This window comes from Trematomus bernacchii, unplaced genomic scaffold, assembly GCF_902827165.1.
Source record: "Trematomus bernacchii unplaced genomic scaffold, fTreBer1.1, whole genome shotgun sequence".
Classification (NCBI taxonomy): domain Eukaryota; kingdom Metazoa; phylum Chordata; class Actinopteri; order Perciformes; family Nototheniidae; genus Trematomus; species Trematomus bernacchii.
The window spans coordinates 829,996-854,032 of NW_022987547.1; the positions used below are offsets into that span (position 1 = coordinate 829,996).

The 24,037-nt window shown below is 39.9% G+C and overlaps 1 protein-coding gene across 1 annotated transcript in view; it reads left to right on the plus strand.

Moving 5' to 3' along the window:
* Nucleotides 1–24,037, plus strand: part of LOC117476352 (matrix metalloproteinase-17-like) — a 60,897-nt gene that overhangs the window by 2,992 nt on the left and 33,868 nt on the right. The window contains exons 2-3 of the mRNA XM_034122807.1: nt 21,833–21,965; nt 22,097–22,232. Coding sequence (XP_033978698.1) covers nt 21,833–21,965; nt 22,097–22,232 — 269 coding nt within the window. The remainder of the gene's footprint in view (nt 1–21,832; nt 21,966–22,096; nt 22,233–24,037) is intronic.

The window sequence follows — 24,037 nt, forward strand, 5'->3', positions numbered from 1 at the left end:
ACACAAACTTAAGCACAGCTCTGAGGCATCCAGCTTCTAGATTTGCTGTTATCTAACCCGATATGTAACTGCAGACAACTAATTTGCTATTTCAGCATTTTGGGAAACTGCTACATAACAGCCATAATGAAATCTGTATGTTTTGCTCATCATATCCATTTACTCCTGATGGCTGTATTTTTGCAGTAAAATAGCACGACAGAGCTCCTTATGGGGATATACGGAAGCATTGCTTTCCTTACTTTAGCAGCTGTCATAAGAGTGAGGTGACCAGATCAGCTGCTGATAAAAGTACCTTTTTGTTAATACTATTAATCCTGTAGAGACCGACCTTAAAGCATGTCTGTCTGGCCAGGATTTCATCTTTTTCAGTAAGGAACAGTATTGTAGGGTTGTAAATCACAAGTTTCACCACAACACCATATCATAATGAACATATTGATTATTTTACGATCAATATTAGATATCATATTGTCCAGACATTTAAATGAACCACTCTTTTAAATAAACAGACCTGTTGTTCTATGCAAACACATTTCACTTTAATCAGCAGCAGACCAGACATATCTATCTTAGTCTTCGTAGAGTTATAGCATTTATTCATCAACAAATAAACTGTGGACACGCCTCACTGCTACACACAGCTGTAATGTCACTGCTAGTTCCATCTATGATCACTCTGACCATTGATCAAAAACTCGACAAACAGGCGATTTGTATCAATGTTTTCACCTCGAATCGATTATATTGGCTCGTTGATCATTGAATCAATACATTGCTGGATAGGTGTACACCAAATGAATTGTAGGAAATAAACAGAAAATGAGTTGTGTGCCTGATGGGACCACCACACCCTGCCAGTCTGCTTCTGATTCCCATTCTGCTTTATGATTTCTTCAATGGGAATACCATCTGCTCTTGCGTCCAGGGAATAGAAGAGAGAGAGGGAGAGAAGAAAAAAAAAAAGCCTGGTAGACGCCACCCTCCTCCGCCTCCTCCCACCAACAGTCCCACTTGGTCTCCCTACCCGCTAGTTCTCATGCAACGAGCCTGCCCGGCACCAGTACCACCACCACTCATTAGCTCTCTCTTTGTGCATTTCACCAGTATCATATTCTGTCCCCTCAGTCCTTCAGTCTCCTTCCTTCAGGTTTTCTTCTTCCAATCCAGATAGAAGGCTTTTTCCTATTAGAACATCATGGGTTCTTCTGATTACACCCAGAGGCCCAGAGGTGGAGGGGGGGGCTCAAAAAGAAAATGGGACGCTGTGACAGTCAAGGGAGAGTGCAATGGAGGAATTTCCGTGCTGAAATAAGTTATGAACGAGGCAGGGTCTCAAAAGGAAACGCATGAAATAATGAAAAGGAAGAGAAGAGTGGCCTGCATGGAGTTGGGGTCACTTTTCCTTGAATATGTAACGAGATAGAGTTCACTTTGTAATGTTACATAAGATATTTTGAGGTAGCTGTTGTCGATGGCTGTAACATGTGAGGGTGAGTACGAGCAAATAATTGAAAAAGTAAAAGGAACAACTCTTAATAAGTCACACAGCATGCTACTTCCCTTGTATTTTTCTTCCTTGCCGTGTCATGCCAGATCATTAGGACACTTTCAGCACCGATGTCCCACTTCCATCAAGCTGTGTGACCTTTCTTCCTGTAGCGCCATATCATGATTATATCCAGGACAAGGACCCTTTTTTGCCATGGATCGTCAAGTGGGAGATGACTGCACAGTGGTATGGAATATGTCATGCCGCAATGATTGACACAGAGCACAGGAGACAGTTCAGCGTGTAATATGTAGCACATTCACAGCTTCTCAGGAAGAGGGAGTAACTGTGGAAGCATACCAGTCCTTTAATCCACTCCAATCCAATCTGTCATCACAGCTTTGCTAAGTGTTACAGTTCTCCAGGGAGTTGAACGTTTCTGAGGAGATGTCAAGAGTTTATAATGTCCTCAGGGGCCATTTCAACAAAGATCTTGAGGTAGGACTGGATTGGCAGTGAGGGACTGATGTGAGGTGGATGGCTGGATGCAACACTTTTGCTTCATGTTTTTAGTGACTTCAAGATTCATTTTGGAGACATTTGTTCAAGCATTGCAAGGGTATTTTATGTGATTTACAAAGAAACAAGGTATTCATCTCTCTGTTGGCTTGTTTGTTTAAAAGCAGAATGATTTAAATGATCTTGACTCACAAACTCAAAGTTGAATCATACCAGATTATTTGTTTATAGTTTCTTGAGAAAAATGGTCAATACATCTCAAATGTCTGGCAGTTCTTTACGGCAGTGATGTACTTTTTATGTGGGCAAGTGGGTGCTCTCTGCCACAACAGAGCTGCACGCGATAGTCTTTTTCCAATGGTTTGAACTGACTTCATTACTTGAGCAGACCCACTCCCGGGCTCCCCATATAGAAAACCTCAAATCAACTCCATGTGGACAGTTCTATTTTAACCCGGGGCGCCCCGCCTCTCCTTCTTGTCTTCGACCAGATCAAGGTTTTGGTTGCCATTGCTATTCAAAGTGCCGAGCAGATCTTGTAATTACAGTGGTTTCTGGTGTTGCGCTGGCTTCCATGCTAAAGCCCAAAATAATCTATATCCCTGCCAATAGGCTTCTTTAATAGTACATCAAGGAAACCTGAAATCAACAACAAAGCTACTCTGAAATTGCTTGCAGAAATTGGCAGAATAATAATAAGTGTGGTTTTGTTTGCGTGTGTGCATATCACTTTCTTCTCATGTGTCCCTTTTTATAAATGTATGTATGTTTGCTTGCGTGTGTGCCGCCGCCACATTGGTGATCTCATAGTTGGTCTCATTTGTCATTTCTTAACAAGTCATGGGCTGAGCAGATGGGGGGGAAATAAAGGGTAGGGGGCTATCGCTTATATTTAGAGTCAATTGCAAGACTGTCATAATCCCATTTCTCAGAAAGTCCAAGTGAAATGAAGAGAATTAGACAGGAGGGGGGAGAGAGATTGAGTGGGTGGTTGAGATAAGATACATCTCCATCCAACTATAACTGGAAATTAAGCCCACTGTGTGTTAGTCCAGTGTTGACACTTAACTTCCTATCATTAGCCACTAACAGTCTGCTGAGTTTCAAGCTCTTTGTGGAAATTGCAGACCAGGGTTATATTTTCTGAGTAGGGCCAGGCTCTTTTTGGTTTTTAAAAATACAGAGTTGAACACACATGGAGACAAACACACATACACATGACATGTATGTGTGTGTATTTCTGCATGTGCATACTTGCTGTTGACATGCCAGTTGCCGGCATTCCTCGGCCAACACTAGAGAGACATATATTCTGGGGCGTCATAGTAACACATGGCAGCTATTTCGTGACATTCGTGTGGGCCTTATGAACTGAACCTAAGGACAATCCATAAATACACGCTCATAAATTCCCTCCTAAAACGTTGAACTTGAATGCAATTACAAAGACGGTTATAGCATTGTAAAAAGTGTTGTTTCAAAGCTACGGATTATTATTTGTATCGTTAGTCTGTATACTCGTTAGTGGAATAATATTGTACCATTTTCTTATGACGTTCACTATTCCTGGTTTACGTCAATTGTTTTTTTGATTGATGTTTTTCCAATATCCGTTTAAGCCACAGAGATTAACCTCATCATTGATGGCTACTCCATCCCCTTCTCTGGCCAAGTTAAGAGCCTTGGTGTCATCCTGGACACAGCTCCCTCTCATTTTCACCTCACATAAATAACATCACCCGGACTGCCTTCTTCCACATACGCAACATCTCCAGACTCCGCCCATCCCTTTCTCAATCAAACACTGAAGTCCTGGTCAATGCATTTGTCACGTCCCGCATCGACTACTGTAACGCCATCCTCTCAGGCATTCCCGGATCATCACCGGCGCCAAGGCCTCAGAACACATCACCCCCATCCTCATCCAACTCCACTGGCTCCCTGTTCAATCCTGTATCAACTTCAAAAACCTACTGCTCACTTACAAAGCCCTACATAACCTGCCCCCCCCCCCCCCCCCCCCCCCTCTATCTGGCTGACCGTCTTCAGGAGTACACCCCCTCTCGCTCCCTCCACTCCTCCTCTGCTGGTCTGCTAACCGCCCAACGCCTCGTCACCATGGGTTCTCGGGCTTTTAGCTGCACTGCTCCCAGACTTTGGAACTCCCTCCCCCCGCACATAAGTCAGTCAGACACAATCACTATATTCAAATCCCAATTAAAAACCCATCTGTTCAAATCTGCCTACTCACTGTAGTGCTCCTCATTATATGTTTCATTTGTGTCCACTTGATTGTCTCCTCCATGATTTCCTGGTTACGTTTTTATCATGTTCTGTTGCCTATTAGCGTTGTCTTTTTTAACAAATTGTACGGTGTCATGAAAGGCGCCTAAAATGTATTATTATTATTAAAAACATCTACATGATATTGATTAACTGAGCTTTTGACATAAAAACAATGATATACTGGTGTGACCTTTTCGCTGTGATGTAGTTTGCGATTACCCAAAGGTGATGCATTCAAAACTCAACTTAATCCAACTGCTAAATAAGAATCCTCTTCATACCCTGCCTAAAATGTGACTGTAGCAATATTACTCCTTCTAAAACAATTATGATAGACGTGTTTGTTCACATGAAATTTGTTTTCCAATTTTGGAACTGTGGAGCTTTGAGATGTGCAGAGTTAAAGAACAAATAGAAGTTTGACTTTAGGAGAGTCATAATTTGTCAGGTGTCTGTAGGTTTAAGTATTTATTCCCTTTACAGTCTTCTCCCTTATCCTCTGTCAGGGGGCACTGGGCGAGCGTTATTCATTCCTTGTGTCTGTGGGCTTTGGCTCGATGCCATGCCACATGACCGCCCATAGAGAGAAGAACTTCAAAGAAGGTTTGGGGCTTTTTTTCCCTCACTGGAGACACTAAAACTTGTGCCTCTTGAATGAAGCTCCAGTTACAGGGGGATGTCCTAATTGGCTCCATAAGTTTGTTTATCTTGAATCTCTGGTGACATTTTGTCTGAATGTGAAGTCTTTCCTTCACTTAGAAGCAGAAATATCCCCCCATCTATCCATCCATACTTCTGTTTTATGATGATTTATGGCTTGACATACAAGGTTTGATAATCAAATCAGGATTTGTTGTATGCAATGGATACATGTGCGATGATTACAGTGTTTGCTGGATTGTATTTGTGCCTTCTGTGCAATCTAGCTAGATTTGCCACGCTAATTAAACATCCAAAGTTTATTGGACTGGAATGTGCACAGGGATGCCACTGGTGTATCTTGCTGGCCTCTCAAAATTGGAGGTTAGTTGCTGCTGGCACAGACAAAGCAAATTTCGCCAATGGCAAACAAGGCAGTGATTAACAGTCACAGCAGAGGTTCCTGCAGTCCCCGAAAAAAAAGAAGAAGTCCTTGGATAAAAATCCCTTCTGTCCTATCATCAGAAACAGAAGGGCCCGTCATTGTCTGCATCATTGCAAACAATATATGGGTGGGCTCTTTTAGTACTTGGCAATCAATCTAACAAGTATGCTAATTCCGTGTAAGATTAATGTGTGTTTGGTGCATGTATTTCTGAGGCGTTTTCTTCAGGCAGAGCTTTCTGTTGTCAGGAGTGCCTCTAAACACACACACACACACACACTGTCAGACACAAGAAGAAACTGATAAATGAGGTTTGGTGTGGCAATGTGAGCACGCACAGTTTACTCATAAAACTGCTTGATTAACGCGGCCCTGGCTTATTGCGGTGCATGTCAATGCGTTGTGCAATGTCCTGCTTCAAGCTGATTTCTCCCAATAACTTGATTTCTCTTCCTTTTCTCTTTCTGCATCCTCCTTAACTTCTTTTTTGTCTTTCCACCTTATGAGTTTCCACAATTACCTTTTTATTGTTTTTCCTTATTTCACTCTCCCTCTCTTCTTTTGTCTTTCTCTTTGAATCAAATTATCTTTGTATTCTCATCTTTTCTTTGCCTCTCTACCTCTTTCCTAACATTTCCTTCTCCCCTCCTTGCTGCCTCCAGGGACAGACAGTCGTTGAGTCTCAGCACGCCGCACAACCAGCTGTTCCGAAACCTGGGATTAGATGATTCACTTACAGTCGCATCGTAATCCCTGCTGTCACACTCGCACACACACAAACATGCAAATGACGACACATTTTCCTCCCAGGTGTCTTGGAAATGACATTCACACCTCTAGCTAGATGGGAACGGAGTGTCAGAGTAAACGCGTCCATCACAATGTACTGTATCCTTTCAACAAGTCAGACTTGTGTCCCGTTATAAACTCATTGTGTCTGCGGCAGAGAGAAATACTTCCTGAAATGATTGAGCGTTTTTCGGCGGGGTGGAGTGTGTGCCTGCCATCTGCTTGCAACATAGTGGGCTAGAATGTAAAGGATTACTTTTATTGTTTGTGGTGCCTTTTCTCAACTGTCTGTCTTCTATGTTTACTGAAAACAATCTGAGAAAAGCAGTGGAATTACAACTCATTACCTGGAACTCAAGTGTGCTAAACAACAAAACCAAACTCAAAAATGTCCCCAGGTTTTTTTTTTCCTGGACGACCAAACCCGCATTGAATTTGAGGTGGGACGGTAAAAGTTATATTTTTAAGATGTGTGAATATATTGAGATTCATTGTTGATATTTAAGAAAAAAGGCTATAACTCTGACTCACTACTTTTCTTTACTCCTTAAGAAGAAGAAGAAGATACACTTTATTAATCCCTTACAGGGAAATGTCTTTCCCCACTCTGTTGTGTTAACACACATTACACACACAGGGGAGGATATACATGCACACACACAACCACATGCAGATAGGAGAGGTGGCAGAGCAGAGAGGCTGCCAGGTACCCGGCGCCAAGGGAGCAGTTTCGAGGTTAGGTGCCTTGCTCAAGGGCACCTCGGCAGTGGCCTTGGAGGTGAACTGGCACCTCTCCAGCTACCAGCTCACTTTTTTTGGTCCGATCAGGACGTGAACCGGCGACCCTTCGGTTCCAAGACCAAGTCCCTACAGACTAAGCCACTGCCGCCCCCTTAAACCTCACTAAACAATCTGGTCACGGGAAAGCATCATTTTTTTTTACTGCTGCGATGCATATTTATTTGTTCTTTGATGTCCACTGGTAAACAATATAAGGGCTTATATACGTGTATACTTTATTCTTCCTGATGCCTATTTGTCACGGAAGCTTTGTCACATATCTGTTAGGCAGAGGCCGACAATGTGCCAAGTCCATTGTGGATCCACAGGAAACATTATATAATGTATGCACAAACGGTGCTAAAAATATCAACTGGGCCGGATAATTTGAGGGATAAAAAGAAAGCGATGGCGTGGATGTAGATCTGTTCAGTAAAATGAGGTTCATTGTTTCCTTGTTTTTTATTTTCACTGAATAATGTCCACATTGTTAAATGCAGTGAGTGGTTTAAACCGGATTCAGATTTGTTCTCTCCCACACATCAAGTTGGGCTTCCTGCTGAAACTCAAAATGTTTCACTGATGATCAATGTTCACTGTTCCCTACAGTTAAATATGTGCACTTGCTAAAAGGACAGATCAAAATATGCTTTCGGTAAAAAAAAAAAGAAGAGAAAATGTTTGCAAAATCAATAATAGAAGCACAATACAAGTCGACATATCTTGTTGATTACCAGTGGTTTACAGGCTGTGGCAGTAGACGGTGTGATCGACTTTTAAAGAAACAGGCAGGAACATTTCAAACATCATCTGTTATGTAACACATTTTTCGGCATATTGTGGCACCTACTATTTTAAAAACATGTCAACATTGGTCTTCTTAAAAAATGGAAAAGGTGTATCCGTGGAAAACAGATAACTCAAACTACAATTTCTGATCATTGAAATTACAAAAGCTATGCACAATGACAGAGGGTTATCAAGCATACGGTGTCTTGTGATAGAACTTTTGGGGAATGTGTTAATGGAAAGTGAGCACTCTTTTTTTAAATTATTTGTGGGATTGTATTTCTTCTGATCTGTGCATGTAAATGGCATAATTTATGGGGCCTCCCACTTTAGGGACTCTGTGGTGCAATGATGGATTCGGATGTTTTATTTATTTTGAGTCTGCAACAAATAACTTTTAACATCTACAAGACAGCGTGTTTGTTTGCTCTTTTTTCAAGGTGAGGCTGTCCGTCATGGTCACCTAAACAATCAGCACACAATTGGTCCGTGATCTTTTACTCACAACCTCCTCCGATTCATTTTCAGAGGTGCTGCCTGTTGACCCGAGTGCAGCTTTGGAACATGAGGTTCTCTTGAAAAGCAAAACAAAACATTTATATAACTGTAGTTCAGTCCTGTACTCTTCAGATTCTGTTTTCTCTCTCAATCCAACTTTGGCATTTTGTTACACTGACTGAATTAAATTATTTAAACTCATTAACACTTGTTGTGATACCTATCTGAATTCAACATAGGATGTCCCGAAATCATTTGTCAAGTCAAATGATTTTACATTGTGGCACAGCTTTATTTATCACCCACTTGGAGGGTTTCAGACAGATGGATAAAGATTGCAAGAGTAAACCCTGAGTACACAATTAGCATGAACATGTTTAAAGACGGAGAGAGAGGTCATGTTCAATTTGAAGCAGTTTTGGGTAAGGTGTGGGGAATGCATCAGAGTAGAGGAATGATTTCCAGGCATGGATTAATTCTCCCTCTTCCACCGACTCACAATCCAGCCTCAATTTTCTGTTCGATTAAACGTGTAATTCAGGCAGCAATTTCCCTCTCTTTTTATCCCCCTATACTCTCCCTCTTTGATCTTATCTGTTTGCACAAATGAGACCAAGTCCTTCGTTTCTTCAGTGAATCGTGTTTACGCTCAGGATGTGCCATTTGGTTCCAGGAGCTTCTCAGTCAAACATACTTAAGCAAAGGTTTCATTCCTTGCATCCCGCATCATCCCAGTGTAATACTTTTAAGTAAACCATCTCTCTCTGAATAAGCTGCTGATATGAAATGGGAAGCTGCTACAACCGCTTTGAATAATGTTAGCATCTTTGCGCCCAAGGATGTTGCGAGAATACGGTATACAGAGAGAAATGTCTTTGGCGGAGAGCAACATAAGAAGCAGAAGATTGCTTGATTGTGAGAAATTTACATTTGTGTGATATGTGTTTATTTGCTTATGTCATTCAGAAGATACTCTCTGTCTTGTAAAAGCATATTTCTTTCAAGCCGAAATACCTCTGGTACTTCTCTACACCTAAAGAAACATCCCACTGCCAGTAGGGAAGCAAATAAGAGACGCGTACTGTATTTACATTTGAACAGCCAATGTTAACTTAAAATTTGAATTTTAAAAAACACCACTGAATTTAAAGGTCCCCTATTATACTGTTTCATCAATATATTATAGGTCTCAGATATATACAAAACATGTCTCTGAAGTGTTTGGCTCCAAATACCAAACCGATCATTGTAGCATCCCATAATCCCCTCTGTTTCAGCCCTGTTTCAAAAGTGCTGATTCTCTGTCTGTTACTTTAGATGAAAATAAGGAGCCACTCCCCACGCCCCTCTGAGAGATATTTGGTTAAAAAGAACACAATGGTGCTCCTAGGAGGAGATTCAGGTGATACGGTGGGTGGGGGGGGGGGGTGGGGGGCGATTTTGGCCACTTTATGATGTCAAAATCCTTATGACAAAGTGGCCGAAATCAAATTCAGGTTCAATTGCATTTCCTGTCTTGGTAGCCTGGATATCGCTATTTGACATGGATGGACACGATTCATGGACATGGATCAGAATTTGATCAATTCAATTTGAGTAACCCAACATTGTTTTTTGTTCTTCTAAAACTTCAATCTTCGAATCTCCATTTCTGAACATTGAAAGAAAATTTGGCAAATCATATGTGATTCCAGTTGCTTCACATGTACAAGAGCAGAAACCTGTAAACCACACTTGCTGATAGAATTTGTCCAACTGTTTTTACAGTCCTCATTATTATATTTCATGACTACAAATGTTCCCCACTGCTTGACTGATGGTTTGGTTCCAAGTCCATTTCTGCAGTAAAGATATCAGGATATGCTTTTGACAGTTTTGCACTCAGAAATGTATTTCCTCTGTGGCAGCTAAATATATTGTGGTAACACTTTTGTGGCTGACTAACTCTCAGAAAAAACACTCACAATAAACCGAATTGAAGTCAACATGCAAACCTAGCAACATTAGGGTGTAAAAAACACACATAATGAAAAACTCTCTTAATTTAAAATGCTCATTTTGCCATGCTTGGACCGGTACTGCGGATCCTGCACAAATCCTAAATATGATGGTAGTCATATGCAGTCAACACTTTAATGATTTAGCTGTCAACTGAAATAAAATATATACGCTGCTGTTCAAAAGAAAATCACCTTCCACAAAGGCCTGATGGTCAGATAGCTTAGAGGAGTACTTTCTATATTTCAATGGTCTTTCATACTTAAGGTCCCAGAATGTCCTCTTTACAAAGAGATTTTATTTTGTATTAAAAGTTAGCAAAAACTCTGCAGAAGTTCATCCAAACAAAAAATGGAAAGGGCAGAAAAAACACCTTTTTGAAAAACGGTTAAATAAAAATATAAGAAATCACAGTACTTGGTAAAATGATTTGGAAACTTGGCAAACAAATGTGTGCAGATTCAATTGGAACAGGATGCTGTTTAAGTGCAGAGTGCAAAATAATGACTTGAACAAGTGGAAAGGAAAAGAGAAGGTCAGGCTATAGGTAAGCACCACTAGAATTGCATCAGGGAATATCATCCATAGGAGAAAACAAAAATATTGAGGACATTGTTGTGACACTTTTCTGGACTGTAAAACAAATCCAAAATCAAAGGGTATTTTGGGGAAAAAGGCTCTTACAGTATTATCAGGTTATGCAACACTGTTGGGCCATTTACGCAAGATTGAATCATTTAATGCTTCTTGTTTTGGGGCCAAAGCTTTTTCGGTTGTAAACAATATATTTAGTGTCGGAACTTTACTGTTTTTTAAGGTTAATTAGATGTTATTGAGGAAAGTAGAAAAAAACATCAATATAATGGGTAACTCCAGGCTTTTGAACAGTAATGTATGTATTTAATTGTCAAAATCGCAACTGTTAAGCTTATGCCTTTATCGGTAAGTCTATATATTTTGCATTATGTGCATGAAATGTAAATGTTCTGCCCTGAACACCCAGCTCTTTCTTCCAGTAGCAATAACAAAAGTCTTCACATTCTGGGGCACCCAAGAGGCAAAGAAGAGCTTCATCTTTAACTGGTATTAATTAATGGATTCACGTTGTAGTATCTCAAAACGTTTTATGCCACAGCACTCACTTTTCCAATTAATTCACCCCTTAAACTTTCTCCTTCAACTCTAATCCAGCTTCGTAACCTTTGAAAAGTCCAGGAGGTCAGGCACAGTTCTGACCTCATGCTCAAACGTAGTAAGGAACAATGTAAACACTATAATGGACTGCGCTACTTTATGACCTTTTGAGGGTCAGTGAGGTCATGAGGTTAAATGTCTCCCAGTCAGTCATTTCCTGTCAGAGGCTGAAGATGAAGGGGCTTAGCAGCTGTTCATTAGGGCTAAACAGGGAGGTATTGTGGGACAGGAGGCCACATGCTGGGGCAAAAGGGATTCTGCTTATGAAAGAAATTGCTTTGGTGACACCATGGTGACAGGAGTACATTTTTGTGTCCGTGCCAGATGACAGAATTACATTAAATGACCAGAAAAAGATGTGAGGTCACAGATCTGACATAATTGAATAAAGAGCGAAGTATGAGAAATGATATAATTAGTTTGGTAGTGTGATATTTTACAAACTGTGCATTGGTATAGTACACCGAAGTGTTCAAATTATGATAAATACATTTTTATAAACAACATGCAGTTTTTTTCTATGTGCAGGTCAGATTTTAACAACAGTGACCTTTGACCTGCAAGTCTGCTGCTGCTAACAGGGGCTTGAACTGAAACAGGAAGCACATTCTTCAACTCAACAGTTGGCTGAGATGAGGGAAAATATGCAGGATATGGTGCAAGTGTGAAATGCCTATAGAGAGGTGGTCCAATAAAGTGGGTAAAAATAAAACGGAGTACAAACTATTAACTTGCGTGTTTATCTACCTCAAAATAAATCAAGCTCATTAAAAAAAATACTGTTTGTGTTTTATTTGCATCCACGCTATTCACAGCTTATTTTTCATAAACAATCTCTGCACAATAAAACTCAAGCAATACAGAAACGGCTATAGTTTGAAGAGAAGGCTTGGTTACTTGGTTATTTGTCATATAAGTGAAACGAAAACTAAATGGATTTTGTTGTTTCTTCGCTAGCATGCGTATCCGTTATATAAATCAAGGACTGTGTTCTCCGTAAGAAAAAATCAGATTCTAAAAAGGAAAAATGTATATTTTGTTTTCATGATGGCATCCCCTACTTTATTTTCAAGATCTGTGGGAACTATGTTAGCACTTTGTCTAGCTAAGAGTGTTATTTAGCTGCCTGCTGCTCTATGCAAGCCACATGGTTTAAACAACATCCTGCACACGTCTCGTAAGAGAAAGCTTGGGCGTTTGTTTTCGGTAAGTGGCTGTTGGACAAATGAGCTTTTGGTCCAAAGGAACATTTTTCAGACTGTTGGTTTTAGAATAATGGAACAATTTCATGCCACCAGCTTGCTGAATGAATCAATGTACAACTACTTACTGGGGAAAAGTCCACTGCTGGCCCATACTTCTCAATACAACTGCTAGCATCACATTGTCTGGCTAATACGTGTTGACAAGGAGTGCCCGTTTGTTTACTTTTCTCTTTTTCTACTGCCATAGTTTTGTACCAAAGCTAATCTTTGGTCCTTTCCCTTTAATAACTTAAATTATTCCTTTTAATTAAAATAACTTTTAATAAAAGCTTGAAAAGCAAACGTTCTTGACACTTGTTTGACTGCAAAAAGGGATGAATACATCCGATTTCAGTTGGACTTTGAAAATAATGTAATTCTCACTTCCTACAGCAGGGATGGGCAACTTGGATGGTGGTGGGGGCCACATAGTTCATGTACTGGCCACCAGGGGCCCGCAGATTCACTTGGAACACACACACACAAATTCCATGTATTGTATGTAATTATTAACAAATATACTAAGTCTGACATCTTCATTGACATTTTACAATCTTTCAGGGAACATCCTCTAATAAGCTCACTAAACAAATATCAGTTCACATAAATGTTATTTCATTTTTACAAGTGGCATGTTTGTATTGAACAGGTTATTTAACAGTGGAATAAAACTATTTTAAACTATTGGAAAGCACGGAAAATGTGTGTGCATTAAGATTAACCATTAAGATGACATAAACGTGAACATGAACACTAACCCAGACATTATTTGTCTAACTTGAACCTAAGACACAATAAGGGGAATGTCAACACAGACACCTGTCAACCCGCACTCTGCTGTTCCTCAGCGCCGCTCCCCCTCCCTCCCGCTGAAATTATGAATGTAAAGCGTAATCATAGATAACACGGAAGGGTCCGTGACAGTTTTTTTCATCTGATTTCAAATAAACAAAGTCTTGGTTTTTAGAATATTAAACTTGTTTCACCAAATTCCGATGATAAATACAACCTTTAAGCTTGTAAAGGCATAATTACAAGCGGTAACTTAAAGGTGGGGTAGGTAAGTTTGAGAAACCGGCTCGAGATCGCTAGAATTTGAAAATAGACAACCGGAGAAAATCTGCCACTTCCTTACAGAGCCCCTCCTCCAACACACACGAACGCGCACATGACCAATGAGGGCAAGAGATAAGTTTGTGCCCCGATGGAAGGCCGACAGGCAGGTAGGCCATCCAATCATTTTAGCCGGCCCGGCTAAAATGATTGGTCGTGCTTTTTACAGTACTACGGCTTCCACAGATGACATTTTTTTATGGATTTTTTTTAGATATTCATTGCTATCGGGATGTTAAGAGCATTCCATGGGATATAACAAAAAGTGTATCTCGAGCTGGTTTCTCAAACTTACCTACCCCACCTTTAACGTCACAGCAGGCATAACAACAGCCGGTGTTTCTTGTGAGTGTTTCCCCGGGAAACAAACACAATAGACACAAACACATCACAGATTATTTTGCGGTATTTGGCTGCCGAACTAAATCATGTACGCAGATCGTGACGTAACTAGGAGTCTAGTGGACGGTATCAGTACTACAAGTAAAATAAATAATCTTTTTTTTTTTTATTAATTACGTTGTTTATAAATTAATCTGAGGGCCGCACAAAGAGGAGGTGGGGGGCCGCCATTTGCCCATCCATGTCCTACAATATATGCTGTAGGAAGTGTTTTCAGAACCTTCAGTCCTCTATTCTTTACAACTGACTTAAAATGCATTTGCATCTAAACACCTTGAAGCAAAATGTATTAAATCACCACACACTGTCTCATCCTTCCTCACCTACAACTCTCCCGTCTCAACCGCTACACTGATGCATCTGCAATTCAGCAACACTTCAAATCGGCGCCCACATTAATCAATGTCTCACACACATGAAGCTTGGCTTCTCTAACTCAAATCTTTTTCATTCTTGGCTCGCAGCACCGGCTTTGTTGCAGAATGGCAATGAGCAGCTGACTCACTTTGTTTTAGCTTCAACCTGCTATGGAGAAACAAGTCATTTAAAATATTTAATAGGGGAAAGTCTGGAGTAATTTCTATGTCAGACAGCGCTGCTAATGAGGGCTATACAGACATACTTTATGTATACTTTACCATAATGCACTATGAATTCCAATACTTTTAATGCTCTTTAAGGTCTATTCGAGCTGTATTCTTTAACTTTCAATATTGTTACAAATGCATTGCTTCCTCCTACTCTTTCCTTACTTTATTAAATGATTACAGGAACCAGGGTTCAGGATTACAGAGATAAATTGTTTTTCACTTGTAGATACACTGCAGAACATACTGGGAGTAAGTCAAACCCTATAATATTCGTCAACATCTCAATTAAGTACGCATTTGTGGAAAGTGGAGGGCCGAATGTGTTAAGCATGTGCTATGTCTTTCGTGAATTATTGATTTATGAGGATATAAATAAGGTGTGTGTGTGTGTGTGTGTGTGTGTGTGTGTGTGTGTGTGTGTGTGTGTGTGTGTGTGTGTGTGTGTGTGGTGTGTGTGTGTGTGTGTGTGTGTGTGTGTGTGTGTGTGTGTGTGTGTGTGTGTGTGTGTGTGTGTGTGTGTGTGTGTGTGTGTGTGTGTGTGTGTGTGTGTGTGTGTGTGTGTGTGTGTGTGTGTGTGTGTGTGTGTGTGTGTGTGTGTGTGTGTGTGTGTGTGTGTGTGTGTGTGTGTGTGTGTGTGTGTGTGTGTGTGTGTGTGTGTGTGTGTGTGTGTGTGTGTGTGTGGTGTGTGTGTGTGTGTGTGTGTGTGTGTGTGTGTGTGTGTGTGTGTGTGTGTGTGTGTGTGTGTGTGTGTGTGTGTGTGACAGTGACAGTGACAGTGACAGTGACAGTGACAGTGACAGTGACAGTGACAGTGACAGTGACAATGTGCTTTTGTAGATCTGTCCTGAAGTACAGAATGTATCCCCATAAAATATGTCCGGATAAATGGGTCTCATAAACCCATTGGTAAAGAGTTGCTGTGCGCAATATAAAACAACTTTGCATGCATGTTTTTATTGTGATGAATGAATCCTGTCTTATGGGATGGGTTTTATAAACATATCCTATGGAATAATATGAAATTAGGTATAAAGTAACTTTTAATATCAAATGGTTGCTCGTTCACTACTACATTTTAAAATAAAGTATTAAGACATGGAAATTAAATGCATTGTTACATTAAATATGTAAATTATTCATCTGATTTCACACTTTTCCACTTATCTACACAAATTAAAGCAAAATGCCAACAAAGATAGTAAAGAAACACTACTAGTAAGCAATGATGTAAACAATGCTACTTTCCTACATTGCTATTTACAGCCACAGATATCAAAGAAGGGATACTGTAGCTACCTGGCTGTAAACAGTAACATCTCTGACAGTTGACATATTTGTATTCTCTCTTGGTATATGTCATCATATAATCCAACCAAGGGACCATAGGTGTCCAGAACATGTACAAATAGGAGCGCATTGATCAACAGATGTGAAAGGAAAGACTGCCAAGAGACAGAAAGCAGAATCTGCCGGGCTAACATGCTGAGGAGAATTGACTGTTGTTGTGGTACATCAACAGGCGAGTTTGATTTAGGAGGCTGTCTAATTGTACCACGGTGAAGTGCATCAGCGCAGCCCTGTCTCCCAGCAAGTATACAGCGAATGATAAATGTCAGCTTATTGACAGTGATGAAAAGTGTGGCTCCAATTGATTAAATGCTGCACAGCTGCCAGTATTCAAATTACACTGCCAAAAGAGGAACGAAAACACGGGTATGTGGCTTTGCAGAGCACTGGGGGGACTCTGCACCACTAATGACATTTCTCACAAACATGACTGCAAAGGAGTCAATGAGGGATTCATCTGAAGAGTTTCTGACGGCTTGGCTTTGTGGGAGACTTTGTAGTTCAAGTATACATGTATCTAAGTGATTTTATTATTAATGACACTTCACAACAAACTTTTGTATTAATACTTAAACACTCAAAAACCATGCTAATCTGCCTTATCATTAGAGTTGGTTTGATCAGATACTATTGATAAGTACAATTGAAAACATTTTGGCATAAAATTGTATGTTCACGTTACCCTGTATTACCTTGAAATCATTGTTTTTTTCGCCTTTTATTCAAAGTGAATTCCATTTTTAGAGCCTTTGTTTAATGTTGAGATGTAGGAGGAAAACAAAATGTTATTCAGGTTACAAAAAGATAATTTTTAGGTATTCCTTTAAGTAAAAAATGTGTGAATTGTGCTGCTGTTGAAAATGCTGTTATCCCTAACTTTATCAACAGTACATCTCAAAGGAAGAAAATGGCCGGACAAGTTGCCCATAAAACATTGGGGGTTAAGAAACGTACTGGTGCGGACCAAGAAGTAGTCCAGTGTATACCCATCTGCAAAATGTCAACATTTCCTCTTCTGTTTTGTACGGATCAAACTTAAAATGTAAAAAAGCGAGGCCATCTGCGTAACCTTTGGACACAGTCATGCTTTGAATAGCATAGTATTCATGGCTTTCACTCAAAAATATTCTTCATTGTTTTTTTATTTAGTCTTGCTTGACCACATCAATCAAAACTGAATGTTAATATTCCAGGACTGCGCAGGTCATTTGATCAGATAGTAGGCTAAGTGATTGGGACCCCCCGGGCCTGAGTTGGGACACGGGGTCAAGACCCCACGTCAGCAAGACTTTGCACTGCTGAAGTCAATGAATACCTCCAGGGCTGCTGGACTGCAGCTGAGCCAGTGCTCCGACTTTCTACTGCAGAAAGAAAACCCAAAAAGAGAGGGGAGAAGATTTTGTTCTTTAATGTTTCTACATTTAAGGCCAGGTTGTACAAATGGTTTGTGATTACATTGCTGTTTTTAGGGAAATCCCAGTACTAAAAGGAGCTCCTAGACTTGCATAGCAAAGTATATAAGGAAGATATATTGTTGCTCATCATGTCCTTAGATATTCCATCACTAAATAAGTTACTAATTTCAAGTGTAAACTGAAAAAAACACATTCAATTTAATGTGCATTAGCCTAAGGTTTTATGCCCCGACTGAGTGTCTTCGCAATTGTTATGCATTTGTCTAAAACCAGTGAAAACTACCAACCAGTGAGACATATCAGACGAGCTACATTTAAAGTGTGACTCAACACAATAAAGGCATCAAACTCAAAGAGAAATGTTCTTTCCGGTAGTTTTCTTCAAATGACCTTATAAAGTCTTGATTATTTTTTTGACGGGTAACATTTATAAGTCTGCTTCCCTCTATCTTTCTCTCACATACTCCAAGATCCTGAATAATTTATCATAAAGAGAGAAAAACGTAAGAAGAACATAGCGGTAGAAGAGAAGGGGGGGGGGGGGGGGGGTGTTGTCGCTTCAAGCAGTAACGAAACCTTACACGTTGCCATTTAAGATGTTCTGTTAGTTCTGCTTCACAACTCTGGAACACAACACAGCTATCAAAAACACTGCTGCAATTGTTGAGTCAAACAAGTTCATATGGAAGCATCAAAGGCTTTGAAAAAGACTCCTAATTTTGGATGCAGTTCAGTGTCACACATCATGTTTGTGTGCATGCAGACTGAGTGTGTGTGCATCTAAATTAGCGATCAAAGTGTCAGTTGTCTGTGTCTGACCCCTTATTGTTAATGCGAACCTTGGAGAGATACATTTGTTGTAGATTCTGTGTTTCTCTCCGAATGTACTCCTTTATTTCTCTTTTATATTAAGTGTGAAGACCCCAAGAGAAACAGCAACAATAGTTTGTGATTTAATACATTTGAGAGGAATGCAAACCATTTGCGTTCTTCCAATTGTGGTTGTATCTTTGAACTGTCCCTTTCTATTATCTGTCAGGGTTTATTGTTGCTTTTTACTGCAAGTGTGCTTAGGTTTATTCTTCTCCTTATCCAGGAAGCTTTGATATTCTTTTGTTTCCGTTTGAACTCAGATGACTTGTGTTTAGTATTTTAAAAGAACACCTGAACACAGTGACACCCCTGTATATTATTTAGCAGTGTTCAGCATGCCGCTGAACTTGTTGACGGCTTTTGAGCTACAATGTCAGGGTTTAAATTAGTTGCTGGCTCCACAAAAAAGTTTGATGTAATGGGTTCAGGAGTCTGAAAAGGAGTTGTGGTGGAGTACACAGGGCAGATGTAATTCATCGCTAGCACACTTCTCTTACATAAAAGAAAAAAATTAACCTCTCTTTGGATGCATGTACATTCGCACAAGTACACATGCGTTTTGTTAAATTAGTTTTGGTTGATAGAACGTTTAATGTTTATTATTATTACAGTTTTGGTTGATAGAACGTTTAATGTTTATTATTATTACAATGTGTCTCATTTGTTTTAAATGTTGGTTACTACAACCTCCTCCCCAAAGAAGGTTTTGTTCATGGCTTAAGTTAATGTTGCAATGCCTGACAGCACTCAAAGTGTTGGTAATAAGTACGTATGGTAGTTTGAAGTTACTAAATTAGCTTTGTACTACATACAGATCATCATACTGTAAATTAAACGTACCACCAACTATGAACTACTCTTTTGGAGCTTCTTCTCAGGAAGTGCTGCTGCTACTACTACTACTGCTACTACTGCATAATCCAACAATTCTGTATAAACATTAAAAAACAATTTATCACCATTATTATAATTGTCCTCGCATAAGAATATTAACAATCCAAGTTATTTGCAAACTTCAAAAAGACCCTGAGACAATGAAACCCCCTTAATTGATTGCACATGGTATAGTCCAAATTCCCTCTACTAAAAGGCCCATTGGAAGGTCCCACTTCCTGTTTGCAGTTTGGACATGATCAGCACACAGGTAATGTGGATAGGAGCTAATGCAACACATGTTGGCAATTTAACTTGCCTTAACCGTATACATTATTATCAATTGAATGTTTTAATAAAGTCATTTAGTTAAAGGTGGGGTATGGAATTTATTTCAGAAACACTTTTTGTTATATTCCATGGAATGCTCTTAACATCCCGATAGCAATGAATACATTAAATGCTTTGACAATAAATACATACAAAAATGTCATCTGTGGAAGCCGTGGCGCTATAAAAAGCACGACCAATCATTTTAGCTGGCCCGGCTAAAATAACTGGATGGCCTACCTGCCTGTCAGCTTTCCATCTCGTGCACAAACTTATCTCGTGCCCTCATTGGTCATGTGCGCGTTCGTGTGTGTTGGAGGAGGGGCTCTGTAAGGAAGTGGCAGTTTTTTCCGGTTGTGTATTTTCAAATTCTAGCGCACTCGAGCTGGTTTCTCCAAAATTACCTACCCCACCTTTAATATTTAATTAACAATTTCAATGACCAAGGAATGCATACTGACATTTCCAGAATTGTCTTTTGTTAAAAGGTAAGCATTCTTTACCCCACATGCTTGCTACGCTAACCTAAATCAGCCAAAAAGCATGTCAATATAACTTGATTACTAAACTAGAATTAGCTAAGATCATGCTTGAAAGGTGGAATAAATAATAGAATGTGTTTTGAAATCTTGACTTACTTTTGTAAACCACATTATTAATGTTCTTTGCAGATTCATAGTCAATTTGACTTCCTGGCTTTCTTTACAAGTCTTTGACCTCTCCCATTTTCTCATCCTGCCCGATGATACGCTGGGTCAAATTAAATTCCCTGTGCAGGGATAGCAAATTCAAGGATGAGGAGGCAAATATCAGCCTTCACTGGACCTAAAGCATTCACTTAATGGGATTTTTCCAGCGTTGTCAATACAGAGGGGACGCCTTGCTATCGCTCTGTGTCACCACCTTATTGGTTGCCAGATCATGGGGAGTGAAGAGGAGGCTTTAGCTGTTTCGAGACGGATGAGAGGGAGAGAGAAACCAGACGAAGAAAGATCTTAGGGGGGCGGGTAAGGCAACAGAGAAAAGAGCATCACTTCAACCATCAGTCACAACTTGCATGAAGCAAAACCAGTCAATGTCAGCTGGACTTCTTTGATTGGCAGCAACTTTTGTGGTCTCAAATGGAAAAGGAATTGCATATAAACCTTTATGAAGGGCTTTTCATTTTGTTTGACCATATTTCTTGTGAATTTGTACAACATTTACAGAAGTCTTGATACCACTTTTGCATTTCCAATACTGTCTTCTTTTCCTATCTTAAACAACCAAGCTGTTAATAATGCATATGTGTTGATGAACTCCGCCTAACCTAGCCATCTAAAAAAAACATTATGCTTAACCTCAAATATTCTAATACCATAAAGGGAGATAACATTAGCTCACACCATAATGCAATTTTTTAACTTTTTCTCACTGAACTTATAGCAGCATTTTTGATTTGTCAGCATAAAACTTAAATGCAACTTTGTGCAAAAGTTTATCTCTGAGTATTCCAAATAGCAAAATCATTATAACGCCAGGGAAAAATACAGGATATAAGTCGACTCTCAGTGTAGTATATACCTCAATGACGGTTTGAGAGATTGGTTGAGGCTAATGGATCGTAACAGAACACACTTTTCTTCCCCCTAATGAAATTCAGATCAAATTAATTGTAACTAGATGTCTGTATCTTGATCTTGATTGTCTGTGTTGTTGGTGAAACTGTTACGCTCCATCAGCAACACTCTGTGCTTTGCAATTAGAGACTCAAATGTCCCTCACCATGTGCAGCTCTTAAGCATAATTGAGAACAAGCACTAGGTATAAAAAGAAACAAATAGAGATAGGGACCTCCTTGTTGCTTGGTGGTCTAAAATGCATAACATTTAATCACAAAGTACTACATGAATGTTCCACTTGCTCTCTTTCCTGTCTTTTCTGTACACACTCGCACACAAAAAAAAAACCTTCGGTACTGTCATTTATCTTTGTAGATGCAGAATGACATTGGCTTGAAAATGATAATAATTTCTATCATCCGAATGTACAATTGCTTCTTTGATCGAGCTCTCACACAACCTTGATGTACATAGACACATCCGCAGACAGTAAACATGAACAGTATCCACAGACAGTAAAAATGAACAGGTGTCTCTTCTCAGCAGCTTGGGATACTTGGAGTCCTTGACATGCCTGGGATTACTCTTGAACTCTGTCTGCTCTTCCCCTTCCAGGACTGGCTGAGTAAGTTTGGCTACCTCCCGCCCCCTGACCCAGTGACTGGTCAGCTTCAGACCAAGGAGGCCCTGACCAAGGCCATCAAAGCCATGCAGAAGTACGGAGGGCTGAAGGAGACCGGAGTCTTAGGTATGTGGATGTGTTTTTATGGGGCAATCACGTGCTAATGTGGATGGATGAAGGAAATGTTCATAGATGAGTGAATGAAAGACTGTAACCCAATCAGAACACTACCAACCATAACTTCCTCTCCTCTTTAGACCAAGCCACAATGGGCCTAATGACAACACCCAGATGTTCCCTGCCAGATGTTTCTGACACCGAGTTGACAGTGGGCCGCAGGAAACGAAGCCTGGCAACTCTGAAAAAATGGGATAAGAGGCATCTATCCTGGAGGTAGGATCAATGAAATGTACAGTAAAGGCCAATACAGGGGTGAACGTTGAGACTTTAAATCGTAACAACCATTACTCTAACGTATCGTCCACACGGTTCCGTCGCTTTGAAGCTTGCCGGTGGGCGTGTCTGGCGCGCGACCAACAACCAATCACATTAATCTCCCGCCCCGGACACATAAGCACACGGTTTGATTGGCTAGCGCTTGTACTGGCGTATGATTTGATTGGCTGGCGCTTCCGTCGACGCTTGAAAAGTTTTTCTCAACATTTCAGCGTGAGCAACGGAGGCAAAGCGACGCGACGGAACCACAATGCAGTTCGGCAAAGCGTGACGTCGCCCCATTCAAAGTGAATGGGAAGCGTCTCCGCTGAAGCACGCGACGGAACCGTGTGGACGATACGATATGCTCACCTCCATTTGTACTCTTAGATGCCAATTGTAAAATGTGTTTTTTAAAACCTTTCATCCAAAATTTGCGTGAATAAAAAGCACATTTCAATTTGGGTCATGTAAATACAACATATTTAAAGACGTCATTTTATTCTATTACATTTAGACAGTTTGACGTTGATGTGTCATCAGATTTACTTATCCAAAGCTAACAGGGAAGGGAATAATGGGGAAAATGTTGTATGCGTTTATTGCAAATGGTCTCAATCTGTAGATATTAACTTTTTTATGAAACTGCACAATTGTATCATTGATAGCTAACACATTTTACATTTTAAAAACACTCGTCTAATAAACATCATATCGCTGTATTGCAGATGGATAAAAAACTAGCTGAACAATGTTTCAGTAGGTTACACTATTTATCAGTCCTATCTAGGTTAACATACGCCACTGAAAAAGGATCATGGTCATATTATTTGGGGAATCAAAATGAATTATTTTTGCGCATCGTCTGTTAACCAAAATGTATTTTTTGATATCAGATCTGTTTACCTGAGCCTAATGCAGTTCTATCCAGATCCAGTCTAGTACTCCACATCAGTGCAGTGCAGTCAGCAATAAATCCCATCACTCCCCGCCCCCATCTGTGCATCCTTTGATAGATTAGATTAGAGGACTCTTCCTCAAACTGGAAATCTTTTGCTCTCCAGATCAATTCTGGCTCAAAGGAGAGGCATTTTGTAAAAGTGGAAAGCTGATTAGAGGGACCTTTAATGAACAACACACACGTCCGTCCTCTCAGATGCTGAACAAAGACTCAGATGCCTAATTAAACTAGAAAAATACAATGTTGTTTCAAGTATTTGAAAATTGTCTCATTATTGCAACAAGATACAGATTGTTCAGATTTCTATATACATTTATTAGATACATTCTACGTATATATATATATGTGTATCTATATGTTTCTATCTATATCTGCAGTCTAGTTTAAATATAAAAGATACCAATGGTGACCCAGAGTCATTACAAAAATGCACTCCTGCAATGTAATCCCATTTCTCTGTTGATGTGCAGAACCTTCCACCCTTTGTAAATAAATAAAAATAAGTGGTGCATTTATCCAACAAATGCCAAAGAGAAGAATATTTTAAATGAGCTGAAAATGACAGTCAACAGCAGAGAAGTGGATAACGCTGCAGTATATGCTTTGAGATTCCTATAGATGAGAAAACTCAGTTTGAAAAGGCCATGTCTGTTTAGCTCAACTTCCACAGGTAATGAAATAAATAGTCATATGCATAGCAAACAAGGAAACAGAGGAGACAGAGAGAGGGATGTGTTGTATTTCCTGCGATGGAGTTATAAGGATTTTTGGCAACCTGCAGAATCGTAGCGAAGTGATAGAC